General features: G+C 39.4%; 1 protein-coding gene across 14 annotated transcripts in view; it reads left to right on the top strand.

The window, feature by feature from the left end:
- The window catches only part of fbrsl1 (fibrosin-like 1), a 228,217-nt gene that overhangs the window by 45,551 nt on the left and 157,340 nt on the right, over positions 1–25,326 (top strand). For all 14 annotated transcript variants that reach the window (XM_079483064.1, XM_079483063.1, XM_079483061.1 and 11 more), the window contains exon 2: positions 5,970–6,167. In XM_079483064.1, coding sequence (XP_079339190.1) covers positions 5,970–6,167 — 198 coding nt within the window. The remainder of the gene's footprint in view (positions 1–5,969; positions 6,168–25,326) is intronic.

Below are 25,326 nucleotides of genomic sequence, written 5' to 3'. Positions count from 1 at the left end.
GTTTCAGCAAGTCATTGTAGATAGTGCTTTCAATGTGACTTAATTAAAGCGTGTGTACGTGTGTGCACGTATAGAAGCTGACAGCTCCATTCGTTTGCACAAACTGCCAGCACACTGTCGAACGCTCTGCTGAATCAATGCAATTTAACTCTGCTTGCTAACGCTGTGATTTATCCCACCGATCTGAGCGTGTGCAGAAACAGCTCACCATATACACATAAATCTACAGCACCAGTGCCCTCAGAGCACGGATAAATATTTCTGAAGTGCTGTAACAAATCTCTCTCTCTCTCTCTCTGTCTCTCTATCTCTATCTCTCTGTCTCTATCTTTCTCTCTCTATCTCTATCTCTGTCTTTCTCTCTCTCTCTCTCTATCTCTATCTCTATCTTTCTCTCTCTATCTTTCTCTCTCTCTATCTCTATCTCTATCTTTCTCTCTCTATCTTTCTCTCTCTCTCTCTCTCTCTCTCTCTATCTCTCTCTCTCTATCTCTCTCTCTCTATCTCTCTCTCTCTCTCTCTCTCTCTATCTCTCTCTCTCTCTCTCTCTATCTCTATCTTTCTCTCTCTCTCTATCTCTATCTTTCTCTCTCTCTCTCTCTCTCTCTCTCTATCTCTATCTTTCTCTCTCTCTCTCTCTCTCTCTCTCTCTCTCTCTCGCTATCTCTATCTCTCTATCTCTCTCTCTCTCTCTCTCGCGCTCTCTCGCTCTTGTGCTCTCTCGCTCACTCTCTCACTCTCTCACTCTCTCACTCTCTCACTCTCTCGCTCTCTCGCTCTCTCTCTCGCTCTCTCGCTCTCTCGCTCTCTCGCTCTCTCGCTCTCTCGCTCTCTCGCTCTCTCTCTCTCTCGCTCTCTCGCTCTCTCGCTCTCTCGCTCTCTCTCTCTCTCGCTCTCTCGCTCTCGCTCACTCGCTCTCTCTCGCAGTCTCTCTCGCAGTCTCTCTCGCTCTCTCTCGCTCTCTCTCGCTCTCTCTCACTCTGTCTCTCTCTCTCTCGCTCTCTCTCGCTCTGTCTCTCTCTCTCGCTCTGTCTCTCTCTCTCTCGCTCTGTCTTTCTCTCCCTGGCTATCAGCAGCAGTTTATTGGCTTAATTTCCAGTTTGAGGCTTGCTGGGGTGGGAAATTTCCCACAAACTAATTGATTTTGGCAGATACTCTCTTGCCAAGGCTACGGCAGTTAGTGCACATTTAGCATAAAACCATTTAAAGTAGCATTAAACAGCCAGTTAAAAAGTGTAGTTTCCTCGTGCTTTATCAGTGAGTGCTGCTTTTCAAGTAAAAAAATAAAGGAATGGTTGCTAGGGAGGTTTGGGTGGTTGCTAGGTGGGTACTCACCTCTCTGTGGCTTCTTTGGTTTCCTGTCTTCTAGACGTATGGCTCAGGTACGTCCATAAAGAGAAGTGTGTGTGTGTGTGTGCGTGCGTGTGTAAGTTAAATGTTTCACATCGTTTAATTGTCCACCAGGTGAAATTTTAATTCCGAACACTTATTAAGTATTTCTGCACACCACAGGCTCCAATGGTACCCGTCTCTTGGGACGAATACTTAGTCCTGCCCCAAACTAAAGTCATTAGATGAGAAGAAAGTTGCACAAAGCTCGAGCAAACAGAGCTTTAGTGTTGACTGTGTAAACCGTTAGTAGGTTGAGTTCACAAAACATTATACTTGAAAAATATACACTTTACCTATAAAAACACAAAATATTTCATGGGTTTATGTCTGAAAGCATAGGACTTAGCATGACATTGCCATGGGTTTTAGGAAAGCAATATGTAAAGATTGTCCTGCATGAACAGCCAGAGGAATTCTGGGGGTGTCGTGCTTTCAAAGGTTCCTGCGCTCGATTTAAAATAACAGCCAGTGTTTTCTATTCATAACATCCATCTCTCTCTCTCTCTCTCTCTCTCTCTCTCTCTCTCTCTTTCTGTCCCTGTGCAGGCAAATATCAGTAGCTGCCGGCTGCACATAGAGGAAAAAATGGAAAGGCTGAGATGTGAATAGTAGTTGACATGCCGTTTCTCTCTTAAAGCAGAATGTGTCTGATAGTGCTGGTGTTTCTCTGTTGAGTTCAAGAATGAAAGCGTCTTTATGCATCATTAGCCAATATGTGTTGATATCAATATAGAGATGTGTCTTAGTCACATTTTTGTGGATGTGCTTGAAATGTTTGGGCAAGGTGTTCTTAAAGCCCAAGTTATATCATTTATTGCTTATTGCAGATATTAAGAAGAGTTTTATGAGTTAGCTTTCTTCTATTGACTCATGAAGTTGTAAACTATCCATTTGGCTGTTTTTTAAATACATTTTTTACTCACCCACACGACGTTTAACATATTCTGAGACTTCCCGGCGTCTTCAGAGCACAAACACAGTTACTTTAGAGGACATCCGAGAGATTTCCAGGCCTCCTCATAGAAATGATGGCCATAGTTGTTGTCAAGGTGCAGAAAAGTACTAAATTGATCCATCCGCTCATAATGGCTCTATTGAATTTTTTGAAAGCACATGCATAGACTGACAAGACATAGGAGAATATATAGTTGTTGTATGGTTTGTTTTTGGCAAAAAGCATTCTCAACGCTTCTATGAGCCACTATGAGCGGATAGACTTTTCTGGATCTTGACAACAACTATAACCATGATGTCTATGAGGAGGCCTGGAAATCTCTCGGATGACACCTAAATATCTTTATTTGTATTCTGAAGATGCCGGGAGGTCTTAAAACATATTTAACGTCATTTAAGTGAGTAAAAATGTAATTTTTGTTAAGAACTTACACTACATCCCATTATTTAACCAGCTTGTGGACCTAAAACAATTACATCATCTATTGAAAATTCTATTATAAATCCTGAACACACAGCGTGTCTATCTATTTGATCGTCTTTTATTCAGAGGAAGCCACTGTGTCATTTGATCAATATTTAATCTCTCTCATGTCTCCTGCTGTGGCCGCTCTAACAGAGATCAGGTTAACTCCTCTGAACCCTTGATGTCTGTTCTTTTGTGGCGACTTTATTATTTCTCTGTGTATCATTTAATTTATTTTTCAATATATTTGGGCGATTGATATTTGTAGTTGAAAACACACGATACATTTCACAGCAGATGACATCATCATATACTCATTCGATATGTTTGTGTTCTTTTTTCCTGAATTAAATAGTGGACAAAGCGGAACAGTGGAAATTGAGTCAGCCGAGAAACCGCACACTTCCTGTGGTTATGAGGTTTAGGTTGCTAGGTTATTGTTGTGAGGGTGCAGGTTGCCAGATTTCAGGTCATGCTTTGACCTGATGCAGGGGATTTCGAAAAGATCTTTCTCCACCAAATTTCAGTGGGTTTTGCGTTTGCTCTCTGAGTTCTTTTGGTTTAACGGAGAGCGAGCTGTTCTAATTTACTCCACATGGCCCTGAAATACCTAAATCTTTCCAGATGGCGAAATATTTTCTCTTTTTTTCCATTTGTCATGTGCATTTTTTGTCCTTTCCCGCTTTTGTTTGGGAAATATGAGTATATAGTGGACACGGTGGGTTTGTTAAATGAAGCTTATTACGTGCTCCATTTCATCTGTGAGCACTGTGTAAAAGTCTATTTATGAAAAAAATCTGTTTCACCCGTGAGAGGAAAATCTACTTGACTGTAGTTGGCAGTATTGACAGCACGAAATCCATCTTGTGATACTTAACTATATCAGTTAAAGCCACAATATGGAAGAATTTTGTTAAGAAATATCCAAAAATCAATTGCACAGTTTGATATATTTCACGCAGTTGTGTACTTACATTATCCCAAATGTTTCCAAGAATGTGCAAATCCAAAGATTTGTCCCTTGTCCCTTGTCTCCCTTGTATTTGTCGCATTTCAGTGACTTATCCGATGCTCCCCCGCAATACCCTCAGTTTCCGGTTATAGAAACTAGGGCAACACGCAAATGCGGAAGTGGCTATACAGCATCTGGGACGCAGCATCTATTGTTCTGTTATTATGGATCACGATTCGTATCTGGCGAGTAAAGCAAACCCCAAAAATAGCGTAAACGTTGTTTACTTTTTAAACGACGACTTTATGACTGTTTTAAACACGTAAAACCGTGTAGCATTACGCCACCAAATGAATTGACAGTCCAATATCATTCGCGGGCGTAACATTAACGTAACATTATATTCCACGTTTCTTGCAAGCTAATTCATTACGATGACATCAATTTCATTCATTACCTCGTCCGCGAACATAATGGGCGATCTCCATAATTCCACTCCCCTACATAACAACGTCATTTAGCTTCGCATTTTGTTATTATTTTTAACCTTCATTGAGTTTGTTTTAGTGTTAAATGCATAGTTTACCTATAAAGAAATAATACGCTCATGTCACTCCAAACTTGTTTGACTTTCCTTTACGAAACACAAAAGAACGTATTTCGAAGAATATTGGTAACCAAACAACACTGGCCTCCATTGACTTCCACTGTATGAACATCAAAACAATTCCAAAATATCTGCATTTGTGTATATCCCGTTATGAATTGGGTGAGAGTGAATAAATGACATAACTTTTATTTTTGAGTCAACTATCCCTTTAGAACGGTTTCTTTGAATCACCTGTCATAAAAGAAACGATGTGCGAGGGACTATTAAACATACACGAGATTTCCTCCTAGCGTCCTCCACCACACAGGCATCGTAATTTAGACCTTTTGTCCTGTGGACATCCTGAGTTAAATGGGTCATCGTTGAAGGAGACTGTTAAAGGACCCGATTGGATTCCAGGTCCTAGAGGACGCCACCATACAGGGGCAGAGATAAGGCCAAAATTGCTTGCCTCAGAAACATGACATGTTCTAAGTATCTATGAGCATAAATCATTCATTCTCTAGTTTAGGTTTGACATGGTCATCATTTGAATTTCTGTTTGATTATGTACTGTACATAAAATATAATATATATTTATATATCAAAGAGAGTGTGCGTTCGATACAGGTGACTCACTGTGGGCCACGTGGGTTTTACTCTTTTCAATAACATTTGTTAATGTGAGGTTAACAGATCTTGACTAACCAGTTATCTACACATCTGCTTCTAAATATATAAAATGAGTTTTCAGACGTCTGTATGATCATGCAAACATCTGTTTTGCTCTTCTTTTATCATAATGTGTTGACTTGTTGTTTTTTGTTATGACAATTCCGGCTCGGTGCAAACAGGCTTTTATTTTGTGAATTAGAAGCATGTGTTTGTGCGACACGGAGTAGCTGCAGTCAATTTAAACAGACAAGGCTGGATTTACACAGCATTACAGAGTTTTGTCATTGCTCTCTTGTTGAGTTTTGTTTGTAATCACACAGTAATTGAGTTGAAACAGGGAATGATATCAGGCCTGCAGGGAGAGACCGCTTCTCATTACCGTGAACACACATGCTGGACTCAAATAACTTTTCTTTTCTACCCCCATTTATTTTCTCTTTCTGTTTGTTTGTCATCATTTTCTTTCCATTTCTTTTTTTCTGTTCAATTTAATATTTTCTTTTGTAATATACATGTTTCTGTGTCTTTACTTCTTTTCTTCTTTTCTTCTTATTATGATAAATCTTAGTTACATACTCTATTCTATTCGCTCTTTCACTTCTTTTGTTCTGTTTCTTTCATGTGCAAGTTGCTTAGGATAAAATTGTCTCTTTAAAATACAAAGATGAAATGTAATTCTGACCGACCGTTTCAGTCTTTTCTCTTTTCGTGCCTTTTGCTGTTTTGTTCGTCTCTCCTACTTGCTTCTTTCCTTTTTTTTGTTTTTAACTCATTTTCTACCATTTTTGTTTCTTTTCTATTTTGTCATTTCTCTGATTTCAAGTGATGCATTCGGCAGGTGCTTGTCTAAAAAAAGCCAATTACATTTTTTTATGTTTTATACGTTTACCTTATGTCAGTTTATTTCAAATTAATACATTGTTTCCTCTTTGTCCTTTCAGAACAAACATGTTTCACTTAAACTTGAAAAGAAGAGATGGGATGACATTGTGGTTAAACGGCAGAAAGAAATGGAGGAGAGCGTGACCCCTGACATAGACGAGAACTGCTTCGGCGATCTGGCCATCAGCGTCGGTCGAGACCAGGAGCGAGTGAAAGATCGTCTGCTGAAGAACACGTACTCCAAGACGAACAAACGGGTGAGATTGTCATCTCTTTCTGATATCTGCCAGCGGAACATCAGCTTGATGGACAGGGGCGGCGGAGCGTGTTGCCATGTGTGATCTTACGCCTGTCCCGTAGTGTTGACGGCTTTGAGCGGTGATGACCGGATTAATGTGGTCATCTCAGTCATTACGGCACGCCCGCTGTTTCTGGAAATGGCTAGTGAGGTCTGCACATATAAATGTGACAGTGGTGTATCAGTGTCTGTCAGATTACCGCTCCAGAGCTGTGGTTAAGCCGCACAGCATGCGGTTAATGAAGAAGCAGAACAAATATAACCATCACAGCTTCTTGTTTTCTCTGTCTGTCTGTCTGTCTTTCTCTCGCTCTCTATTTCTTGAAATATTTGCGGCCTTTTCCCGGCAGCAATGGTAGAGAAGGACACGAAATGGATGGAGAGATGAGAGTGAGACATGGTCAAGAAAAAGGGTGTAGGAGGGTTATCAAGGACCTTAGGGAGACCCTCTGGTTCTCAGTTGTGTGTTCTTGGCTCTTGTTGGGGCACATGTGTGAACAACTATGTTATGATTCCTGTGGTTTATTTGGGCTGGTTCATACTGACAAGTCGATCCGAGTGAGCAAAAGTTCCACTGTGTCTACACCAGACACAACCGGGCGACACGACTATTTTAATGTGTTTTATTTCATTGTAACATTTAAAAAAAGTATTTTATTTTATATGTAACGCATTCCTGTTGTCCGCAATTGGTATTTTGCATATGCCTATAGACGTTTCATCAGACACGCATGCGTTTGACCCCAAGTTAACCCCCAGTTGGTCTAATAATATACCTATTTCCATTTTATGTAATTTATGTTAACATTACTTTGTATTATTATTTAACTGTATAATAATTGTTTAATTTTGTTGAATGTTCATTTTATCAAATTAACAATTAGTTGAATGGGTCCGGTAGTTCGGTCGCATTTAAACAGACAGTATGGTACATTGAAATCTTGCGATTGAGTCTAAATTCAAAATATCGGAGAGGCAAATTTAGCCAAGTAAAGCTCCTTCTTGGTTTCTTCTGATTGTTATTAGAAATAATGTAAAGGCACTCAGGGTTCAGTCGGGGTCACAAAAGTGCGTATTTGTTGTTCATATGAAAACGTCCATAGACTGAACACATATTACATATGTGTATGATGTCACTGAATGTAAACTAGAAAAAATAAATAACTGAAAACAAAGTCTTGCACTTTTAAAGCCGTTTTGAAAGATGTGTTTTCAGGCCCAAAACAATCAAATTTTGTTTTTGGTTTTAGTTCAAAATGGAGTTGTGAACATGTGTAAAGTGTCACCAGGGCTTTGAAACTGTGTGAACAAGGTGTCATTGTGTGCGTTTGCAGGAGTTTGAGAAATGGAAATCCATGCGATATGTCCGTCACTTGTCTCGCCCTGGAGACATCGGATTACCCTCCCCTGAAGAGTTCTCCATCACTGTTGCCCAATGCATATAAAACATCCTCTCTCCAGATGGAATATCTCTCTGATCACCAGCCTTTGTGTGCTCGCCCACACTGGCAGCATTTTTAAATGCAGGGTGTTGTAGCCCACGTGGGTGTCTATCAGACTCATACACCCGCTGGCGGCTCAGTTTTCCTCTCTGATCGGAAATAAAGGGGGAAAAGAAAAACACTTTCATATCGCTGTAATTGCAGAGCGGAAGACTCTCCACAAAGCAGCCATCTGGACGGGGAGAAACTGAATGCGCATGGGCCGCGTGTGTGTTTGTATTTCATAGCAAAGGAGATGCGGAGGGACACACGCAGCATGCCTCTGATCACTGTGTCGTGTTTTTGATACACAGCTCGGCTTGATTTCTTCTGAACGGGCCGTGATCACACTAAAAGGCGGATTCATCAAAGCATTTACGCGTTGTGTGTATTCGAGCATGCAGCTCGTGATGGGGGAATGGAGTGCATTCGAAAATTCCACCAGTCAGATGCTGGCTGTCATCTTTTTTAGGCAAAACAGATCGCCATGCGCAGTTGTGTGCATTTGCAGGACCTTATTGAGGCACCGCTGTAGAATCGACCCATCCTCTTAAAGGGATAGTTCACCCAAAAATAAAAATTCTATCATTATTTATTCTCTTGTCAACCTGTATGACTTTCTTTCTTATGAGAAATGCAAAAGAAGATATTTTGAAGAATGTTGACAACCGAACAAAGGCGGTCCCATTGACTTGCATTTTATGGACACAAAACCAATGCTAGTCAATAGGTACTGCCGTGGTCCTCTTACCAACATTCTTCAAAATATATTCTGGAGCATGGAGATTAAATGGATTGCTAATGGAGATCTGTCCGTATGTCTGTCTTTTGTCTGTCTGTTTACAAACAAGACAGAGAGAGAGAGAGAATGCTCATAAATCCTTAATTCAAATGTTATGAATTCTGTTTTTCATTGTAACCTAAGGAGACCAGGCAGCTAAGTGTGTGTTTATGTGGACAAACAGTGTCAGACTGAGGTCAGTGTGTGCTGGTGTGAATAAATACGAAGCATGAGGATGAGGAAAATACTACGTCATGAGGATAGAGAGGCAGAATAGGATGATTGTGGGCTAATCCACAATGAGCACATGCAACTCAGGGGAATCTCTGTCTGTCCTGCATTCATTTGCCAGAAACATCATTGTTGGAGAGATGATGTGTGAAGTTAAAGGCAAATCTATCCAGTCACAGTCAGTTGTCTCTGATCATCTTTGAGGCTGTCTTCAGGTTATCACACCTCAGGGCAGATCACCCACAGCAAAGCTTTTACAGAATATCACGTGAAGTTGAGTCATCCCCAGGCTTAAATATCTTATTCATAAACATACAGAGGATTGTAGACTAGTGGGTAAAGATCTGGGCCGACAGAGCCAAAGATTATAGTTTATTCAGTATGCAGAATTGTTGACACTAGCCAAAGCTTATGCGATATTCTCTATATGTCGATTAAAAATATAGCTAATAAGTTCCGGAGTATGAAAGTTAGCGACATCTAGCGGCGAGGTTGTGAATTGCAACCAATGGCTCACTCCTTCCTTTCAAAGCACTATGGTGGCAGACACAGGACTAAGATGTTGTCACGTTTTCGCTTCTTTGCAGAAGACAATGGATCAATTAATCCTCTAAAAAAATGCACATCAGACATTAAACATTGGAGGATGTTATGCGACTGAATTTTTGGGGGGTTTTATGGGGGGTATGAAATCTAAGCCAAACATACTTTTTTTTTGTACGCCATGTGACCTGTAAATGCAACAAAATCGTTTTCATTGCAGTTTTGCTAAACATTTTAAACACACAAACATTTAATTTTATCTGGAAGTTTCCATTGGAAGTATTCCCAATTCGCAATTTCAATTTGTGTAATTCGAAGGGTAATGGAAATGCAGCTAGTGAAACTATTTTAATATATATTTTAAATCATCTGTTTATTCCCACATAAACTACATACTAGTATACTTTAGTATTTACCATAGTAAACTGTAGTAAAATTCCTATCATGTAGATTTTTAGATAGGAAGCTTTCCATAGTAAATATTAAAGTATACTACAGTGTATACTACAGGTTATCAATTCTCTATAGTTAAAACTACACCATATTATTGTATACATGAAGAAAGTGTATCAATTATTATAATATACTATAATTTGAGTATGGTAAAAACAAAGTATACTACTGTATTTTTTCATACGGATGATTTGCATGTGAACCATTTAAATGGGTTTACATTGATTTTGGATATTATTGAGTCGTACTATATGCACTTGATGGTGTGATATTGTGTCAAATGTTGTTTCCAAGTGTATTGCGAAGGAAGACTGAAAAAGAACGCTTGTTTCACACATCGAATGGAAGCCTCCGAAAGCTGTAAAGAGAAACACACACATTACGTCATTGAAGCTTATTTCAATTGAGAGAAAATCGCAAAGCAGTGCATGCACAGAAAATCACAAACAACCTTAAGGGAGCCTAAAGCAATGTTTCGCTTCTAGGTTTAGATCCAGAGTTTCTCACGCGTTGGATCTTACAGTACTTATTAGGCATTTTTGTGCTTTTAAAGCGAAACTGGTTCAGTGTTGAATAGTCTCCTCAATTGATGCCCTGCTGAATGTGATTTGTCCGTCATCTGCTCAGTTTGACTAATAGCAGCTGATGGAGAGAAAGTGTGAGCTGTAATTTCACCCGCGCTCAGGTGTCTAATGATAGCGATCTGCCCAGCGCACCATTCACTGGGATGTGAATTATGTGTACTCTCTGTATTCAACCATGAATTCAACCAAACTACCATGATAGAATATGTTCGGAGGCTTGGAAAGGAACGCTCTGCATATTTAAAGAAACGCTTCACCCAAATATGAAAATTCTCTCATGGTTTACTTGCACTCATGCCATCCCAGAGGTTTACCACATGACAAAGATCCAAAACTCCATTAGCGAGTTGAAATATGGATGTCAATCTGGTCAAATCTGTGGATAGTTGTTATACTGCATGCATGTTCTGACATGCATGAACCAATGAGATTTAACGTTGTCAATCAGTTTTTTCCCTTTAATATACTTTTGTTACTCACAAAAGTCATTTGGATTACTTAAATGATTGATGTGAGTGATATAACTTTTATATAAAATTATAATTTTATGTTCAGCTGAAGAAACAAAGTCATACCTCTGGGACGGCATATGGTTAAATAAAAATAAACCCCAACCTAGTTTTTTATATGTTATGTAACTATTGCTTTAGGCGTTGCACATTTGTTCAGTGTTTTTCTTGTTTATCGGTGCGATTTGACTGTGAAAAGGTCATAAAGCTTGTGATGTTGAGACTCGTAATCAAACGAAATAAAACAGACCAGATCAATAGATGTTTTCAACTTCTTTTCTCTTTACTTCACGCACTTCTTCTTTTTCTTCCCACACATACAATTCTGTCTAACAGCCCCTAACGGACTGGTTCAGTATTGCAGTCCATGAACATAAATCCCAGAACATAACAAAGCTGTCTTGTTTTATCTTTGGTTTAACTGCTAAACTAAGAGGTAGTTAAGCAAGTTCTCTTTCTGTTTTAAAAGCTGACAGCTTTACACCCGGTTTCCTTTAGCAGTTTTGATGTGTGGTACTTGCGAAATGTAAGATTTTTTCCTGTGTCTCACACAGTAGACAAGACAGCAACAGTACCAGTGGAAAAAAAACAAGTAAAACGTTTCAGATGCTCGACAGGTTTTGTCAGAATTTCAGATTTGGGGTTAGATTATTTTGGCCATGCAACTGTATGGATTTAGCAGCTTGATGTAAATGCAGGAACAAATTTTAGTTTGTTTGAGTTGCACCACTTTCATGTGCATTGTACTTCTAATATGATTCTTCTTTCTGGAATATCAGGCAGTAAAACGCACGTTTGTTGTAATTTATTGTAGAATGTAGTTTATGGAGAGTCTGAGACGGGGCTTGTTTGTTTCAGCTGCATTAAATAACCGTCATTTTCATTCTGAGTAATTGTTTGCATTGCAAATGATGCAGCTCTGCTGTGGGAGAAGAAACCCAGAACGAACAGTTCTGCTTGCTTTTTTAACATTACATGTTGGCTTTCTGCATTTACGAAAACATGATTTATTCTTGTATCGTTGATGCATGTTGTGATTGGTTAGAAAAGATCCCCTTAGGTAAAACATTTACAATAACCATCGTTTTACCAAAAAACCCACCATGGTTAAACTATGGTTGTTGTGGTGAGATATTAGTTTGTTTGTAATATGTAGTTCCACCAATATCAAAACAAAGTGGATGATTCCCATTAAATTTGTGGAACTTGTATTATAAATGTGGTGTTACATTTGAATTGTATTTTTTTCATCACAGCGTGCATTAATTCATTCGCTGTGCGCCCAGTTTTAAACATGCACAATGTATTCATGCCCGTTCTCTTTTACCTAGTCAAAGTGTTATGTAATTGCACATGGTTTATGTGAAATGAACTTTGACCCCAGCAGATTCACGCACGCAGGCAGGCACGCACGCATTCATGCATGTCTGTGTTGTGAAACAGCTCATCTGGGGTCGTCTCCTGTTGTCTTCAGTCTTTCTGTTTGGCTTTGTTGAGAGAAGCCGCTGTAGTCGACTGCCTGTCACTGTGCATATAGTAGACAGTAGATCAGTATCTTAACTAAATATATAGAGTATAGCTTTACAAATGTATAGACCGTAGAAATATAGCAAATATAACAGTATATCTTTACAAATGTTTAGAAAGCATATCTATATATTTACCAAATAAACTGTATAGACAGTATATGGGTTGTTGACAAATATACCGTGCATGTGTCCTATGAACATTTTGAAAACAAACTGTATATAATTAATAATATAAAATAGCTTAAGCAAGATTTATCTTCATTGTTAGTTATTTTCTAAAGTTTCGCACATTTACTATATATTTGTTATGTACAAATATTTCGACAATATTAACGTATGTCTTTACCAAGTGCATAAACAGTATTCCATACCCAATATATTTATTTTATAATGTACACTATTTATTTTATTATTTGTTTTAATCATGATATTCCAATATAACATCGGTACATACTATTTTTGCCTAATACACAGGCAGGATTTATACCAAATTTGAAATTGTGAAATAATTGTACTTTTATTTTTCCAATTCAACTTGACTATCTCAGACTTTTTAACCTAATTCTTAATGAATAAAATAAGGGACATCATACAGTATAGTAGATTTGACTAGCCTCTCTCTTCCCGTCTCTCTCTCTCTCTCCTCTCCTTTGCTCTTCCGTCATGGTGGTTTGTTTTGACATGCCGACTTGGAGTTGAGAAAACAGAAAGGCTTGTTACAGAGACCCTCCCTGACACTCTATTACAAGCATTCTTTTGTGTCGACCGCGAGCGTGTATTTCTCACAAAGTCTTATGTTCCTTTTGAGTTTGTGTCCGTGACCCAGTAAAGATGTTTTAGATGCATTTAAGATGATTATCACTGTAACCGAATCAGATAAACTCATTCTTAAGCACTGGTCCGAGGTCGAAATCGACCAGCTCTTTCTTGCATAACACAAAGAAGTCAAAGCAGCAGAGCATGGCTCTGTGCATATATCTAAAAACCTTTCTGCTGGCTCTGTGTATTGTACAGCACTGCCCTCTGCTGGTGAGCAGAGCATCTGCACACACAATGGGGGAAGGGAGGTATTGCATTTACATTTATGAATATGGCACGTTTTTATCCAAAGCGAACTACAAGGTATAGATTTCATTAGTATGTGTGTTTCCTGGGAATAGAACCCAAAGCCTCTCAGTTGCTACGGTTAAGCTACAGAGGGACTCTATTGCATGTGTTGAAGATTAGTTTTTGCACCAGAGCTGTCTGTCAAAGCGCTGTTTCTGGTGGGTTCCACTTGGGGGCACTGTGTCTTTACGGTAAGATTTGACTTGCAACCTGTCCAAACCACAGAGACTGTGCAAGGGAAAATCTTGTCCTTTTGTTTCATAGTCCTGGGTAGAAATCCCCTGATAGTTTTAGGTATCTTTCGTCGGTGCATTTTAATCAAATCAAGTCGAATGCCCAATCAAGATGCTCATCTCCACATCCAAAAGCACTTTGGACATTATCAAATGCACTTTATTTAGTGAGACGTTGCACAAAAATCTGATTCACATTTAAAGGTTACAAGTAAAGCATTGGGTTAAGCTCCCCCAAACCGTTTTAAGGATTTAAGTGCATATTTGGTGTTTAAATGCACAATGGCGGTACCTCATATCTAAAGCTGCATCTAAAGCTTTTTGCATTCTCTTCATTATTCGCCCCATCGTTTGTCATCCGTGGCTAAATGTGATGTCACTTTTATGAGCTCAGGGGACAATAGAGTGGTTGAAAAGGATTACTGATTCTTTGACAGCTCTCAGAGGCATAAAACCCCGCCCCTTGCCCTTTCCTCTCCCCTCTCCTTCCCTATCTCCTCCCCTCTCACCAGCCTCCTCTCCACCCTTATCCGAAGTGTGTCGTGTACATGTCAAACAATGTGGCATCTGTCATTTGCCAAACTAAAGGTCCGCAGACTGATAGCTCACAAACAATAGCTCCAGAGCTCCCTGGAGGTCAGCCGGGTGGATGGGGGTGTATCAATGCTCCCGTCCCAGGGGACAGAAGCCCCAGATGGGGCCGAGGTGGTCGCAGGGGCCCTTGGCAGACTGTGAATGTTGGGCCACGGGCTCTGACGGCGATTCGTATTGCGGTTTTGTCCAACCGGCGATCGCGGCCAAGCATGCAGGCTGCGGCTAAGCTGATTACAGAGAGAGCAAGAGGCAGTGCGGGTGGCAGCAAGCACGGTCGTGAGGGTCTGCCAGACGGAGGGTGGGGGAGGAAGAATTGAGACTGTAGGAAGTGGGAGGGGAATATAGATTTGGGTTAAAGTGTTAAATATGTGGTAAGACCTCATTCGAGGAACAGATGACATGTTGGGCATGTGTGCCTTGGTCATGCAGGAAGATTGAATATATTGTGTGATGATTCGTGTGGTCATTGTGCATTCAGAAAAAGGAAGGTTGGCTTCCAACAATGTCTTTTAGTTCATATGAAAGGGTCAGTTTTGTTTGAGATACGGGGTCAGGAAACACACGTTCGGCGCCTACACAGCTAAAAAACTGTTAATCAGTGTATACGTCTTGTTGATGGCAAAATATCTTAACCTTCTTAAAAGAAGATATGTGTACTTGAAAACAAGGGGATCTTTTGTCGTATTGCTTTTCAAGAGCTATTGAAATTCAGGGAGGTTTGTTTTTGTACCTGAAATGAGATAAACAAGAAGAAAGCGTCAAAATGCAACCAACAATTTTCAACCGAATCAAAATGTTAAACAAATATGTTTAAGATTCTATTGTATATGTATTTAGTAAAATAAAAAACTGAAACCGCAAGTGCTTGTGGACCAGTCTTTACATCTTGCAAAGTGGTCTATAAGGGATTTCTCTTACTCTGGGCTTCACACGAAACGCGAATTGAGCTAATGCGCAAGTAATTTGCAAAGTAACGCGTCTTTGCATTCACTTTGTACGTATAGTCAGGAACTTTCCCAACAAGTAAAAAAAGAACGTGGAACACGATTGTTCACGTTTGGTGTGAGCCCAGCTTTAGGATCCATCGTCCAAAAATCATAATTTAGTTATTTTTGTTTTCAATTTAAGTTATTTACAGACTAATAGTCTTTAAATAAACCAACCAATGAGTACAAACGTACAGTAGCCTGCTCAATAGTGGGCGAGTTAAAGACGTGCTAGTGACCTTTAATGGACAGACAGCATCGATGTGGCACCGCCTACTCTTCTCTAGGCTCTGCCATTTTATTGAGGCCCTGAAAACAATTATTTTTTCTTTCCTCCTGAGGATGCATTTATGCTGAAGGAGTCACTAAAATGGATGGTTGTTCGACGTCCACTCATCTGCAAAGGCCGGTAAAGCTGCTAATAAAGTGAGAATTCTCTCTCTCGCACACACACACATCTGACAGGTTCATGTCAAGTCTCCTCTGACACGTCTGGCCTTCGGAGGCCGAGGACTAAGCGTACTTATTCCTCTCTCGACAAATGAGGGCGACCCGCGCGCTCCCCCGCCAGCACTCCGCAGCATTGATTAGAGATAATTGGAGGGAGTCAAAAGGCGAGAAGTGTCACTAAATAAATTTGGCTGCGTTAATTGCGGATTCCTCTGGATGTCGAAGAAACACTTAGCCGCAGGGCCTGACAATGCAGGATTAATTGGCCCCCTTCAATGAACATAATTAGAGCGATTGTTAAGAGATAAAGAAAAGGTTTAACAAGCGCTGCCGCGGTGTCAGAGGGAAACGCGAACATCACACTCTTTCTGCTTGACATCTCTCTCTCACTCTCTCTCTCTCTCTCGCGAGCCTTTTCTACCTTCATTTTTCTTGCCGTTTCCTTGTTAAAAAAATTTACGTGCCGTTTTCCGCAAGACTCGCATACAGTAGCTCTCTCTTAATTAAAAAGTGAAATCCATAGTAACTGCGTGTCAATTTGGAGCTCATTATTAGTTTATTAAAAACATTCAGATACTAGGTTACGCTTATATCACTTTTTTACGACTTGCATGTTGGCGTAAATGTCAAAGATGCTCGCAGTGGCGTTTAACGTTGTTTAACAGACTGGAATAACTGTAAACTAGCATTAATCTGTCAGTACCAAAACGTTAGCGGTACACCGGTCTTTTTCTGTGCTCGGGGGTTAATTGAATCCGATTTCATTATGTGTGCACGCCTCAGCCATCTGTTGACTATTCGCATAATTTTGTTTCGAATCTGTCACGATCAGCTTTCTGTTACTGCGAAGGTATGCACAACACATAATAAATGCACCTTTGGCTGACATTTCAGGATGCTGTGAAAAGAACCTCACGGCAGCTATAGAAACAGAATCCCGGCTGTTTCCATGGACACCAAGACCGAGACCTCTCCCCATTGGCCTGCCAATGATCGGGAGCAGTTGGCCTCTGTGTCAGACTCCTCTTGACAGCCTGCTGCCTCGAGGTGAAAAGCATTGTGGGCGATGGAGTCCTTGACCTCTGAACTTGATGGCTTGATAAAGAGGCCTTCTCGGAGATATATGAGGAAGGAACGCCAGAGGAGCAATTACGCCTGTGGGAGACGTTGTGATGTACAGTTTCAGAAATAAAACTGTTGTTGAAGGATAGGTTATGGCGGGGAAATAGAACAGGTAGATAGATACTCTTGGCTGTCAGCGGATGTACTGCAGCCGCCTTTAGCGCATTAAATCCCTTGGATGGAGACATAGAGGTTTTTTATTTCAGCAATTGTGTAGGCAAGCAGTTAAATGCAATATGTAAATGCATAATGAATAGAAAATATTAAACAATTTAGTTCAATACATATACGGTGTAAATGCATAGTCAATAACTGTAGTTGATATTGTCCATAAATCATCATTTAAACTCTAAATTAAATGAATATACAGTATAAAAATCTCAGTTGAAGGTGAAGTTGACAAAAAAAATCTGTCATCGCTTATTTACTCTCAAGTCTTTCAAAACCTGTATGACTTTCTTTCTTCAGTGGTACACAAAAGAGGATATTTTGAGAAATGTCTCAGTGGTATTGGAATGGAAGTCAGTGTGGTACGACGTTGTTTGGTAACCAACGTTCTTCTAAATATCTTGTTTTGTGTTCCGTCAGTTATAGACGTTTTAATGACAGGTTATTTTTGTGACAACATGCCCCCTAATAGGGGTGCAGCTATATTTTCTGACAGTAAACGAAACAGCCCTGGTTTTGTAGTACCGGCCAATTTTCTCAAAGTGCCAAAAGCTATTGTAAGTATTGCTTTCAAAAATGAGCCCCATAAATGGATTACAGGCCTCATGGAGTGTCAGATCTTTGGATTCTCACCATTTGCCATAAAATAGCCCGATCACTTAACAGTCTCGCTGCTGGTTTAACATCTTTGTCTACTCAAGCTGGGGTTGCGGTAGTGCTGGTTGGAATATCCGGTTCATACCGATTACCAGTGTGTCTTTTTGTTATTTAAGACACTGTTTCATCGGGGTCCCTTTTCACTGTTGCACTATGACCGGCCATTCAAACATAATGCGTATTTCTATGATGCGACACTATTGTATCATCATTTTTCTATATAAACATGCGGTAACCGGACTCGTTTAGATGTTCGAATGAGCGGTAACGTTATATATTCCGTTCATGTCGTAATGGCGCCCCTGAACAGCAGATGACTGTAACATGTGTAGCAATTGCACGTTCGCATTACGTTATATTCAATTCACTCACATCTTCAGAGAGCGAGCGTGTTCCCCTCATACCTGCTCAATATAAGCATATAACATGATGTGTTTCTAGTTTAACCTGTTTCTCTGTATGCTATGGTGAAGATTGACAGCGTGATGCCATCGGTTTTCTCTCGCATATCTAATTCAAGCCTTAGTTTTATGATTTAAAAATATGATATCAGGAAATCATGAAGCCATCGTGACTATGTAAACACAGCAGATCACATGCATGGTTTAATGGTAAAATTGTTACTATTTTGTATTCAACTATTCAGACAGATGGTATTAATTTTCGGTAGTAGTCTAAAGTTTGCCCCTATAATGGGGAAGGGGATTGTTTACATTGTGTAGTTACAATGTGTTAGCAAAATTTGCACAATTAAAAGGTTCTGTATTTTGACTGTAACTGTCATGCATCCGGATTCCTTCACTTCATCATGAGTGCAAGCTCTTTATAAACAGCATCATTTTGTGGGACTTGCTAACCTATATAACACTAGTGTGGCATTTTTCTACAATATTTACTCTCCATATGACAATATGAAAGGCAATTTTAAGTCACTCAACTGCATTATTTCCTCTCTCAATCAGTATAAAATGTTGTAAGAAAATACCGTCATGTACCTGAAACCGGTATAAATCTGGAATATACCTTTATATAAATTTATGGGCATACCGCCCAGCACTAGGTTGCGGCTTCCAGATTAATTTCAGTATTTATGAACCTGGCTGGTGTAATGGCAGACTAGGAGGGGGGAATATAGCTCACTTAGCAGGATTACTGGATGCGATTGGGCCCCAAAGGGTCGCCCGCCTTTACTGCCTGCTGTAAATGTTCCCTCAGAGAGAGCAAGCATCAAGGGATTGATCGCCGTCAGGGAGAAAGTCGATCCGTTTCCTGTGTTTCATTGAGGACGTCGGTGATGGATGTTTCTCAGGAGCACGGGTGTTTTTTCTCAATCTTCTCCAGGGTGATGGAAAGCCGTTTTGTTCCCTCCCCTCGCTCTCCCAGTATAATTCCGCAAAATATTGCTAAAGCGTGCCTGGCGTTGAAAATAGAGATGAGCAGAAAGCTACAACCCTGCATTTGTATGTAGTGTTGTGCCCTCGGCATTGCTGATGCTCCCCAGACGTCTACTTTTAAAGGTGTTCTGCCTGGGAGAGATACAGCATCTCCGGTTCCGGCAAATGGAAATCTAAAAAGCTACTGGCAAATTTATAAAATGCAATTTCAAGACAACCCATTGTAAGTGACTTCAGCATATCACATGTAATTCATATCGATTGACAGTTGACAGTTGGAGGCGACCGTTTTTTGCTGCAAAGTAAGGGAAGGTCCAATTCCATGCAAATCCGCTTTGACATTATGTTGCGACTACCAAGGTTAGCGTTGCCTAATGGGGTACCAGTTTATTATTTATTTCCAGATATATTTCTGCATATTTTCAGCCTTCGGATTGATTTAATACTTGTGGATTTGCAACGCATTACTCTACAGTGAGTTGTTGAAGAGATGTGAAGCGGAGTAGGATTCCTGAATCATATTAAACAAAAGCTGTCCAAGGTCTTTCATTTAGTTTTTTTTTCACAACAAGGTTTACATGACCGTATGAGTTATATTGAAAACTGTGTTTACGCCCCTCCAGTTATTCGTAAAGCTACAAATTACAGACTGTCAGAGAGCGAGAGAAAGACATTGCTGAACACAGTTGTCGGCGCTTGTTTTCTTTGGCCGACTGGCATTTATTTAGGATATTTATTCACAAGTGTATCTTGAATTTCACCAAAGCGTTCAAGCTGTTCTAGACCGTTCCAGAAAGCAGCTGTAGAAAGAGAGAGAGAGAGGGAGAGAGTCAGGCTTTTATTTTCTCGCTGTGTGTCAGCGCTATTGAGTTTCCTGTTTGAAGGCTAGCGCTGAAATTCAATGCCTGCTTTGACATGTTCCTCATATTTATGTGAAACATTTCGAAGGCTAAAATTTTGATTTCCTTGAGTTTGGAATACTGGCTAGGTGAAGTCATGTAACAGTTGTCGACATAATTTGTAATGTTTTCTTGGCTTGCACATTATGGTAGGTTTCATCGAATGCACACGCCTGGCCTGCAGTTAACTTCCAGTCTGTGTTTGGCTATAATATAACAATTTATTTTAGAATTCATATAAATATCCATTTATATTAATATTTTATAGTATATTAATTGTATTAAATTAAAACTACTAAACAGATGAGTAGTTCACTTCCAAATTTGCCCCATTGGCTGAAAGTGAATGGGAGGAAATTTGGAAGTGAACGATCTAATTTTAAGTTTAAGCAACATAATGTTGTTACACATAGCTGGTTTGTGTTGTTTCCACTGAAATGGTCTAGATCAGTAGTCTCCAACACCTGGTAGACCCCTGGTCTAGATTGGTTGGAGACCCCTGGTCTAGATTGTCTAGATGTTATTGCCATAACTATTACAAAATAAAAAAATAAAGCAAAACAATATTGTTGCTAATAAAAGCGACTACTATAAATTCTATGTATTTAAAAAAACAACATGTTATAAATTAAAATAAGATTTTACGTTTTTTTAATTATTGTGAATTCTTAAATGTGGTGTATTTTATTTGGTCGGTTAAGCCGGGCTTCGGACTTCGGATAGTTCACCTTAGCATGAAAATTCTTATTTCCTTTACTCTTCCTCAAACCTGAATGACTTTCTTTCTACTTCAGAACACAAAAGAAGACACTTCCCCATTGACTTCTGTTGTATGGACACAAAACCACAGAGACATTTCTCAAAATATCTTTGCGGTGCACAGAAGAGTCATACGGGTTTTCAACGGCATGAGGGTGAATTTTATTGTTCTGTGAACGCTCCTTAGCCTAGCATTCCACAGCCTTTCCTCTTTTCCCCCTCAGTGATAAAATGTCTTATCTTTACAACCTTTTACAAGTCCTATCAGAGAAGCCGATATGATTCGTTCTTATGGAAATGGACTGGGATCAGTAGCGATTAGACGGCAGTAAAGCAAGATTAGGCAACAGGAAGGAGAGGTTTGTTTTGATAAAGCGTAGCGGGGAGACACAGGTCACTGAAGTGCAGACAGTTGGCAGCAGCGGTGTTAAAGAGGCCCCTGTCAAACTTCGTTTCTCCCAGATGACTTCAGTTTGCACAAAGCAGCAGATGTGTCCGCAAACACGAGCTCCCGTCATCTCATGGAACAAACGCACACGTCGAAAAATCCTAGTTCCCGTTTGCTTTGGCTCGCTTTCTTTCGTGTCCGCCAGGCCGGAGGAACGTCCAGCCCGCAATAGCCACGATGACAGATCAAACTGCAGCGAGCCAGAGAGTAAGTGTGTGGTCTGGCTTTAGTTACAGGGTCACGTAACCTTTGTGAGCGTGTGTTTGTTTTACATCTGTTATTTCTTAAATTGCAGTGATCTGAAACCCCCTCCATCGAGCTCTTTGTCTTTATTATAAATGAGCGGAGGAAAAGAGAAACAGACCCCGCTGTGGTCGTCCCCCTCTTACATCCCATTCTTCAGCGCCAATAAATGAAGTGTTGAGAAACTCCAGACGCACACTTTAGAGGTTTTCCTCCTTTGGCTGACATCATGGCTTTGGGATCGTGAGGGCAGAGCTGCACTTGAGCTGCTGAGAATATGATGTGACTCAAGGTCAAGATCATGGGCCAGACACTCTCTCACGTACGCAACGTCACCGTCCAGCTCCTGTTAGCTATTAGACGTCTTGATGTTTTGTGTGAGCTGCTCCTCACACCCTCAAGTACATTTGCACATTTATTGTACAATAAACACATCTGTTGGCTTTCTACATTTGGAAACACAATACATGTACTGTTATAGATTGATCTACTAATGATAATTTCACCCTATTATTTTTGGACGGTTTTGGTCTGAAACCTTTTTTTGTACTGTATATTTAGGTGAAGAACATTTTGTCTGAAGAACATATTTAGTTGTGGCCAATTTGGTAACCAATATCACATCATCATCATCATCATCATCATCATGTGATAGTTCACCCCAAAACGAACCTTCTGTAATCATTTACTCAATGTTTTACCAATATATAAATATATATATGTATATATCAATGTTTCATCATTTCATCATTTATCAAACCTGTCTGACTTTCATTCTTCCAAGTAGATATTTTGATGAAAGTCGGTATGCCGACAGTGATGGTGGTACCCAATCACTTCTAATATATGGACACAAAACCAATGCAAGTCAATGTTAACCACACTCTTCAAAATATCTTCTTTTGTGTTCTGCAGAACAAAGTAAGTCATACAGGTCTAAAATGATGAAACATTGGTAATTATATAGTAATAATATACACAACATGTTTAGCTTTGGAGGAAAATGAGAATACTATAGTAGAAATGAAGTACCATAGTAGAATAATAATACATTAGTATGTCTTTCAAGAAACAGCAAGAATCCTTCATTTTTATGAATTTTAGCTGAAACTACGTACCGTATGGTTACCTTGACTTGTGTTTGTTCCATCATGTGTATGAGAACAGCATTCATAACATAGAAACAGAGGAAAATAGTTTTATATGTGTGCAGTATGTGTTGGTAATGTCTAATGTGTGTGCGTCTGTGGGTAGAAGCACGCCACGTGTCAATGTTTTTACGGATCACGCAGCTTTAAATCCGGGTCATGTTACGGCACAGTGTATCCAAGCATGCAGTTTGAAATACTGTTATGCCCGCCATCTTTTTTCATGCTGTTTTTGCTTAAGACATCATCAGAGTCTGGTTTATTTGATTCAGTCACTTCATCTGAGTTTACCTCTTCAGTTCTGGATGACAAGGAACAGACACAGGAAGGGCTGCCAGGATTGGGCTTTGGGGTAAACTTGTGCTTGACAAAACCGCTAGGTCGTATGTTTTCTTTTTACAGTCTTTGATTTTGGGACGCTGAAGCACACTGACACAATAGCATGCAGGTGCCCACATTTACATAATGTAGGTCAAACCTTGAAATGGCAGGTCCCTCAGACAACATTAGACAGAAGGTATGTCTTTTTTAACACAAACACATATTTTGACTCAGACTGACGCAATCATAGGTTCATACGTAGACAGAGGTGGTTGATATAAACAACTTTTTTGAATTCACTGTGTTTTGGACCAGAGCAATACCACGTTTTTTACCATGATTGTCTTTGAAGTTCATTGTTTTTATTCTGATAGACAATGACTAGAAGCGAAGGTTGCCAGTAATGGAGCACATTATTAAATTGGTAGTCAACGTGGATCAAAAGTTCACAACTTCAGTTAGTAAACTTCAATTGACTAATCTTAATTTATGTTTAAGTTTGGAAGCATTACGTCGAAACTCTTTTCAGCCAAAAATGTGACGTATGTCAAAGAACAGTCTTGGATCAGAAATCTTTTCATTTTTGTTTTACAGTGCAAGAATTAGCACCCGCATTGCCAATTCTGATACTGAATTCAGTGCTGGAGTGTTAAGTGATAACTATCTGATTTAATTAAAGGAATATGTGACGATTTCAAGTGTCATGTTTTAAATCGTAGCTTTTAATCAGCTGTCATTGTGTAGTGTGAATGTGACACTGAAAACTTCTCTTTGGCAGAGGCGTTAAGTTATACAGTTTTAATAAAAATAGCAATTGGCTGGTGTTACACATATCGTAATCTTTATATCTGCATGCTCTTGCAGTTGGGCGTGTATCTACATCTAAACACACTAAGATTCTATAAACAATAAGATTATAATATGATTATGATCATTTTTGTTATATTCTGTGAACTACTGACAACATTTCTCGCAAATTTCATATAAAATATAGCTTTTGTTTATTTGCAGACAATGGAAATTGGAGAAACAGGTGAAATTAACTGTGAAAACATGCCGTGTATTTTTTCAGACCTCTAATACTGCAAAGTATTTTCTTTTTTTTTTGATGTGCTAACCTTGATTTTTATCACACATTTCATGGTGTCCGTCTTTGACATTGCTATTGGATGACTTTGTCACTCCTGAGCTTTGATTTAGTTGAAATTCAACTGAATGGCCATTTGGAATGGTCTCCATCATTTTTCCATGGCTTTACAGTATATCTATTTACATATGGAACGTCCTTATTCAATAGATAAGTCTGTGCGTGCGTGTAAGGGTAGGAAACATCACCACCTGTAAGAACACAGAGTTCAACGAGGTTCTGTGAAGGTGATTTGGACTGATTTGTGTTGTGTAAAGCACCATACAAATACATTTGACTAGATTTAAATTGGATATTAGAATGGTATCGTGTCGAAGAAAACATGGCAACACGTTTTATTTTTAGTTCTTTTTAGTGCTTGTCAAGTTTCCTGCTGAATAGTGTACATGTTTTTGCTGACTGCAGAATTACGTTTACCGTTACAACAAATAACCAAAGTGAATTATAGAAAACGTAGTAAGATTATATAAATGATAATTTTTGTTCAATTCTGTGAACGACTAAAGTTCGAATAAAAATATAGTTTCTATTTGCAGAAAATGAGAACTGGAGAAACGGTCATAATACCAGAAATGATGTCACTCCTGAGGTCTGATTTTGTTGAAATTCAACTGACACTGAACTGGAATTGCCAAAATACATCTAGAAATGCGGATGAAATGAAAATTTGAAATCGTCTCGTCATTTTTCATTGGCTGTATATATATATATTTATATATAAGTGCGTGTAATTGTAGGACACATCACCACCTGTAAGAACACAGAGTTCAACGAGGCTCTGTGAAGGTGATTTGGTCTTATTTGTATTGTGTAAAGCACTATACAAATACATTTGACTAGATTTAAAGTGAATATTAGCATGGTATCGTGTCCAACAAAAACACGGCAACACATTTTTAGTTCTTTTTTAGTGCTTGTCAAGTTTCCTGCTGAGCTACAGTATACGTGTAATCGACTGCAGAATTATGCATATACTGTATAACTATATGAAACAAATAACCAATGTGAATTAATATTTCCTGACACATCCAGATTGTTGCTTCAATCTCAGAGCTTCCAGCAGCCGTGCTCACACCAGGTGTGGTATTATTGTAGCGATACAAGCTATTTACACCGTAGCCATTTGAGCAGCTCACCCCGTAGCAAGCAGTATACATTACAAATGAATGCTGCAACGTTTGTTTAGAACCAGATGTTTCTGCACCGGCCCGAGGGCCTTTTTGTCTTTGTAAAGAATTTAAAGATGCAATTTTGCCTTGCAAATGAGGAATCCAAGTGGGCTGCATCACAAAGACGCTTATTTGAATTTGCCCCATTAGTTTTCATAACAA

Source organism: Barbatula barbatula (assembly GCF_947034865.1).
Source record: "Barbatula barbatula genome assembly, chromosome: 2".
Lineage (NCBI taxonomy): Eukaryota > Metazoa > Chordata > Actinopteri > Cypriniformes > Nemacheilidae > Barbatula > Barbatula barbatula.
Note: the sequence above shows the minus strand (reverse complement) of the source record. Positions and strands in the feature narration are given on the sequence as shown.